This window comes from Malaya genurostris, chromosome 3 (assembly GCF_030247185.1).
Source record: "Malaya genurostris strain Urasoe2022 chromosome 3, Malgen_1.1, whole genome shotgun sequence".
Classification (NCBI taxonomy): Eukaryota; Metazoa; Arthropoda; class Insecta; order Diptera; family Culicidae; genus Malaya; species Malaya genurostris.
Genome location: NC_080572.1, coordinates 33,982,649 through 33,989,790, shown reverse-complemented (window position 1 = coordinate 33,989,790; position 7,142 = coordinate 33,982,649). Strand labels below are relative to the sequence as shown.

The 7,142-nt window shown below is 39.0% G+C and overlaps 1 protein-coding gene across 2 annotated transcripts; it reads right to left on the bottom strand.

Annotated features, from left to right (window-relative positions):
• Positions 1 to 1,670: 1,670 nt before the first annotated feature.
• On the bottom strand, positions 1,671 to 3,765 carry LOC131437591 (GDP-Man:Man(3)GlcNAc(2)-PP-Dol alpha-1,2-mannosyltransferase). Of its 2 annotated transcripts, none has more exons than XM_058607045.1 (4): positions 3,583 to 3,765; positions 3,319 to 3,528; positions 2,275 to 3,258; positions 1,671 to 2,207 (listed from the first exon to the last, which is right to left on the bottom strand). In XM_058607045.1, the coding sequence occupies exons 1-4, from the start codon at positions 3,600 to 3,602 to the stop codon at positions 1,967 to 1,969; spliced, it is 1,455 nt and encodes a 484-aa protein (XP_058463028.1). In that variant the 5' UTR covers positions 3,603 to 3,765; the 3' UTR covers positions 1,671 to 1,966. The 2 variants fall into 2 exon arrangements, with proteins under 2 accessions (XP_058463028.1, XP_058463029.1); XM_058607046.1 differs by having other exon boundaries at positions 3,319 to 3,545; positions 3,600 to 3,765.
• Between the last annotated feature and the right edge of the window lie 3,377 nt (positions 3,766 to 7,142).

The window sequence follows — 7,142 nt, the reverse complement described above, 5'->3', positions numbered from 1 at the left end:
GATACACCAAAGGACACCCCAGACCTATAGCTGTTAGGTAAGGTAAGGTAGTTGTGAGATGTTGGCTGTTAAAAATTTCCAACTCCAATATGGCTAATGACTCAAAACCAAGGACGATATCATCAAGATTGGCAGCAACATTATTCCAATTTTTTGGTCTGGTTAGTTAACGACAAAACTTATTTACGGATTGATAAGTATGGTCAACTTAAAAAATCATTTTAAATATGATAAAGAAAGCAACTGACATTTGGCACGTTTCATTTTCAAAACTACACTTATTGACATCCAGTGGCGTATCTAAGAGGGCAAAGGGGGCACTCACCCCGGGCGCAACGTTTTCAGGGGGGCGCAAACTAAACCTTGAGACCTTTTTTTTTGTCGACCAAGTCAGAGTTCAGCGGGCGATGGGGGCGGCAAGTCTTTTATTTTGCCCCGGGCACCAAATTATCTCGATACGCCATTGTTGACATCGTCCCGTTTTGAATTAAAGTAAAATGAGTACTATAAGCATTTACCAAATTTGCGGTTGCGTAAAAACAGTTTACCGGGATTACCTTGGGGATTACTGTGAGTCGGATTTAAGGAGTTTTCTCATTTTTACAACGTCACTTGTAAAAAACATTGTTGGGGGGGTTGAAGCCTTCCTTGTATACGCGCCTGTATTCTATAGTTCTAAGTATTTTCAACCTCACTTCGAGGTCCGTACAACAGCCTAATTTAGGCAAAGACATCATATTAACAAGATATCCAGCTCTCACATTTCCCGATCAAATCATTGGCAACAACCCTTTTTGCGAGCATGGCGCCCTCAGCCCTCAGCGAGTCCGCATCGAATTATATACATACAAGCAGTTGAAAGAAATCGTGCACGCCCAAATAGCAGCACTGCGCACTCATACACTTGGCATTATATGTTGAATGTGATGCCGTGCAATGGAGTTGCTGAACTGAAGATTGATTCCGCTCCAAGCTGACAGAGTCGGTGACGGTGCCGACGGTGCGAAAAACTCGGCGAGGAATATCGGTGGCAACCAAATGGATTTTATGCCGGATCCGGCATTCTTATACATGCACACGCCGGCAGCTCAGTAATCGTCGATGAAGAAAAAAATGTCCCGGCATAGTGCGAATAGACTTTTAGTCGAATTAAGTTTTAGCTTTGCTCTAATGAATTCTCTCCTTCGGTCCTATTGAAATTAAATTGAAGTTTTACAATCCAGTCAACATCGACTTCATCACCGTTGAAGCAGTTTGCCCAGGTGCTGACCTAAACAATGTGATTGAATTTAGTTATTTGACACACCACCTCCACCTACTGCCACTCGAGAAGGTACGGGTTCTAAAAATTAGCAACGTGTAAAACTTTCTCCGGGGTCATACAAATGCACATATACACACAGAAAATGAACAGTGCATTACATTTCCACACTCGCTCGTTCAAATTCGACCATTGCGAATAGCCGTACCTATCGATAACTGCCATCAGTCAGTTCTAATTGCATTTGTACCAATTTTTGCTGTAGTATGATTGCCGTAAAAGTTTACCTTGTTTGATTGGATATTGTTCCTTCATTTTGTGACAATTACCATAGGAAAGTTTCCAGAAACTGTCTACGATGTAGAACTAATTGTGACCACTCCATGACAAGAGTTCAAAAACCTTCACATAACTATTTCAAAAAAGTTTATTCTACAACTTCGATAGTTACATTGTAAACTTTGAACAATCAACTATGGTTTAATTTGTTAACAGCGGCGAACGACCGCAACTAGGTTAAAGCCGGGCAGGTTAAAAAAAAGTACAGTTCTGGTCGTGTGGACAACGGCATTCTATTATTCAACCAATTTTAATCTGTTTAGAGAAAGTTTATGGCAAAATTAGTTCCTAAGCATGAATTTATTCTATCATATACGAAGTTTTCGCATTAAACTACAAAACAGATTTCGTAGGAACATTCAAGTCCTATTGGAACTCTTTGTCATCCATTATTGGCGAGATAGCTCGCAGGAAGCCACTTTCGAATTCCTTCTCTGAAAAGCGACCAACCGAAGCACGGGCTGCGTCTCGAATTCTGCTGTTTTGCTCTCGACTGTTGTAGAGGATAGTTGCAATGCAGCGAGCGTAATCGTACGCATCAATCGCCAAGTAACCATTCTGACTGCCTTCCGATGTTTCAATTATGTCCATTAGTGGACCACCGGATCTGAAAAATAGCCACAAAAAGAGAACGTTGGTTGAGCACTAACGAACAGTGGCTCACCATAACTAACCTGTTCGCCACCATAATCAAACCTGCTGCCATTCCATCCACAACACTTATACCAAAGTGCTCATTCCACATTGCATGCAGCCCAATAGTAGCTATCTGATAGCATTGGATCAACTCCTGGTAGGGTACGTTTACTAAAAATTCAACGGAGTTTTCCAGCGAAAGGTGTTTAGCAAAGTCCTGCATATTCTTCACCCGCTCGCGATCTTCCTCGTCCCTGCATGATCCAACAATCATCAAACGAAGCCGGTTCCAGAGTGCCTCGTCCTTATTCAAAAGGGTTCTCAACTCGTACATCGCTTGCAACTGAAGCGGATGATCCTTCTCTGGTCGGAACTGTCCCACCGACAAAATTATGATTTTTTCATGAGCACTAGCTAATGATTGAAGCTTTCGCAGATGCGATACCTCGCACGGTGGATACACCCGATGTGTTTTATATGGAACATCCCACAGGGAAATAATGTGATTCTCTGTCCAGCTGGAATTCACCATTATAGTATCCGCACAACGTCCGACTATTCCGTAGATCTTGGAGAAGATTCGATAATACACTATCTTAATCCATGTAGCAAACGGATTCTTGGCCACGTATCCACGATTATTGTAACTGGACATTTGGTTCTGAACCCGTCTCAACATGTCAGTGCTAATTGTTGGATAGTGGGTGTAGCAACCGATTTTGCATCCCCCTACGTATGCGAAAATAGGATACGTGAATGCATAACCCATTGTATCAACGAAAACGTCTGGCTGAAGACTCAATAATGCTTCCAATGCCATTATCATCGATCCTAGACTTTGTCCTAGTAGTGTGAAATACGGATATCGCTTTGCCTCTACCCACTTACGTTTTTTCAAATATACAAAATTTATAGTTCCTCTATCCAGGCGAAGATTGAAAGTTCTTTCTGCTTTGTTCAGAATTTCCTCGCCGGTCACTTCCAAGTCCCCAGTATAGATGAACAGTTTAATCCCATCATATCTAGAAAACACACAGCATACAATGATCTAATTTTACAGGTCGAACACAATTTAAACTCACTTATTTTGCAAAGCCCGAACTGCACACCAAAGGACTCTTTCACCGCCTCCGCCGGCATTGCAATACGGATGCAGAAGCGCTATATACCTATCGGTGTCTTTATTATTACGACGTTTGTGTTTTTGACTGTTGATTAACTGTCGCAGCAACAGAAACACAGTAAGGAATCCAATCAAACTGAAGGAGCCAATGAATAGCAACACGTAAACCCTGAAATAAAAACTAGTCTTAATCTGGCAGGAGTCAATCTAGCTTCCTTCTTACAAGCTACATAAACAAACCATGACTGAATTGATGCTCTTCTATACCGCAGCTGGACTTAATACGAAAGATAGTTTCCGTGAATAGATTTATTGATTTCTGACATCTTATTCTAATCCATGAGTAGATATATTTTGGCAACCGAACCGCAATCCGTTTGTTTACTGACAGGGACAACTCTCTCAATTTGACGTGGAGGTGGAACATGCCCAGGGATGCCATTTATACAGATTTATCTGCATTATGCAAAATTTTACATGCGCATGCAAAATCTAGAGTGCCTTAAAACTTCGTTTGACGATTTTGAAACAGACCGTTGAACCGAATGCATATTTTTCATTCAACACACCCGGCAAACAGAGGTCCATTGCTGAGCCATTTTTAATATGAGTTGGAGCCCCGTTGTACTAGTTTTACAGGAGAATTTCCGAAGATTTTTTACTTATTTTATTTTAAACTAACACTTCTTTTAGAATACTTCTACTTCATGTAGAAATACTTCTACTTCATGTAGAAAAACAACAAATTTTCATTCTATATGAAGATAACACCCAATTACCACACTATTTTTGTAGGCGTTAATACAACAACAAATCGTTCCTGCGAAGAGAACGATCATTTCGTTCAATATGCCGTTCAACAAATGCAAAACGACCAACAAAATATAATCGCTTGCTGAGTAGGCAATTAAACCAAAATAAGTGCTCGAATTTAGCTAAGATGCAATCGATGAACGTAGAGTGCCTATAACCAGAGTGACGACATTTCATCCGTAATTTTGGCAACAATTCAAAACATTCCATTAGCTTTACATTGAATTGACAGGTCGTTTGCTCGTTTGGAACTGGGAGCTGTCATTCCAAACGAACAGCTGTCGCCACTCTGATTATAGTCACTCTAGATGAACGTACATCTGGCATAACTAGAGTGCCTACGACGACACGACCAGGCACTCCGAATAAAAATCAGAATAAAAAGTGTCCGTGAGTGATTTACCACCAGTTACCACAAATATAGTGACCCCTTATTATTGATATAAATAAAATTCTTAAGCAACACTGTTTTGGTTGCTAATAAATAGTTACCGAGGTACCCCAGCAATATAAATAAACAAACAAATTGAAAAAGTTCGTCTAAATTAGGATATCTCAAGATTACTTCTGGGAAGTTTGAAGGATTTCTTAGATATTTTTCGCAACAGACTTATAATTCTCTGCTTCTAGCATATTTCTTTACGAGCGAAAACGAAACCGGAAGGTTTGTAACAATTCCAACGTATTTGAGTTTAACAAGAAGGTGGGTAACAGCATATGTTTTCGAAGAGTCTTGGTTTATCCTATAGTTGCATTTGCATGTCATTTTTCAAATCTGTTTTCTCCGTTTGATGCTGATCAAATTTATCATCTTCGAGTTTAGTGATCTCAATGGCTGGTTTCGGATGGCTTCAACATTTTTTTATTTACATTGTTTGTTGTATACTTGATCAGAATTTGCCAGTGGTACGAATTGAGATACTCTAACATGCTCAGCAGAATTTATGGTCTTAGTCTTTTTTTTAAAAGAAGATTTTTTTGTTTTAGTCGAACTAACTTATTGTTTATCTCCTTTTGTTGCTTTTACTATCTTAAAGGCCGTCCACTGGTTCATCATTCACTTAGATTCTTAAGCATTTGAATTGAAGTTAGCCGAATTCTCATCAACATTTGAGGGCAAAACCTAAACCAATACGTCTTTATGTAGAATAAGGATGATCAGCAATTGCACACAAATTTGAAAACTCTAAAAAATCGTTAGGCGTTATATGAGCTAACCATTTCAACTATACCTATAATACATTTATACTTGAAATCGCATCTTCTTCCTTTGCGACCTACGATAGAAGCGTGCTGAAATACTTATTACATATTGGTTCGTTTTGTTCTATTTACATTTTTCAATTGAACAACAAACGTAACCAAGGATATGGTAACCGTTTTCTAAAAACAACAGTTTATCAACCTGGGTTGCCAATTCCATATATATTTCGTAGGATCTCATTTTGACATTACGAGTTACAGAGGGGTAGTTAAATTTACGATACAGTTTTTAAAGCGAGTGGCAGGTCGTGTCGTCGGTGCCTATAACCAGAGTGACGACATCTCATCCGTAATTTTGGCAACAATTCAAAACATTTCATTAGCTTTACATTGAATTGACAGGTCGTTTGCTCGTTTGGACCTGGGAGCTGTCATTCCAAACGAACAGCTGTCGCCACTCTGATTATAGTCACTCTAGGCATAACAATAACAACACTGCAAATCGAGTTTACTTACACTGAAATAAAAATTCACGTTCGATTCACTTGAAAAATCACGTAAAATGGTTTCAATTGTCAAATTGAATATTTTACGTAACGAAAGAGAATGTTATACGAGCACCCCCTGAAATGAGTAGAGTAATCACATAGGGTTTACGTGAATTTACCAAACGTCAAATAATCTACGTGAATTTCCGGTGTGAAAAACTCGATTTTGAAAATGGCGAACAGTGGCCCTCAAAGTGTAAGTAGGGTAATTATTTGCAAGAAATGTTATTTAGTTACAATTTTTTACTACATCGACCGGACCATTAAAGTATAAAAGTTTCCATTTGTTCGATTGGACCCAGTGCCTGCTCGAGTCCGAAAGTGCGCCCGCTCCTGCCGAATGCATCAAACAGGCCGTTCTTCCACCGAAAAACGGGTTCAAAATCGGTAGGAAGCTAGAGACACCGGACCCATGTAATGCGACCTTAACCTGCATCGGTTGTGTTGTGGGAGTTCTCGGATCGCGACTTCGGCTTCGGTTGGATGGCAGTGACAACAAAAACGATTTCTGGCGGCTTGTCGATTCGAGCTCCCACGACGTTATCAGTTGCTTTTTATTTTCAGCCATTGCAAATCCACGCTAATTTTCTGAAATAAATGTTTTATTTTTCATAGTATTTTTCATTTCATAGATTTATATAAAAATTTGAAATATCTCCCTATTGACTTCAACCAATATATAAAATATCAATTCTCTGGTATTTAAATTTGATATGAACTGATAGGTAAATGTGATATGCACAGTACATTAAATTTTACCTATGAAACACATAACACTCTTACTGGATTATGCATTAAACAGCTTTCAAATACCAGTTAATTAAAACCTACGTGAAAGGAAGAGTGGAAAATATTCACATAATTTTTCACTTAACTACAACATGATTATTATTTTGAGTGTAGGCTGTGAACCAATTCGCAGAAAATTTTCACTTTTGGTTGAAATCTGACACTTGAGTGCAGAGATGCCAGGTCTGCAGATTTGTCTGTAAATCTGCAGATTTGGGGTATAATGCTGCAGACATTTTTTGTTGTGCAGACTTTTGCAGACTTTTGAAATTTTCTCAGACTTTTGAAGACTTTTGAAATTCTCGCAGACTTTTGTCTATATTTACAGACTTTTGAAATTTCCCGATCTTTTTTTTTTTTGCTCGCGAAGTCAGTTTTGCGTGGCATACTTTATAGAGACATTGCTGTCAGCAAGACATACTTGCTGACT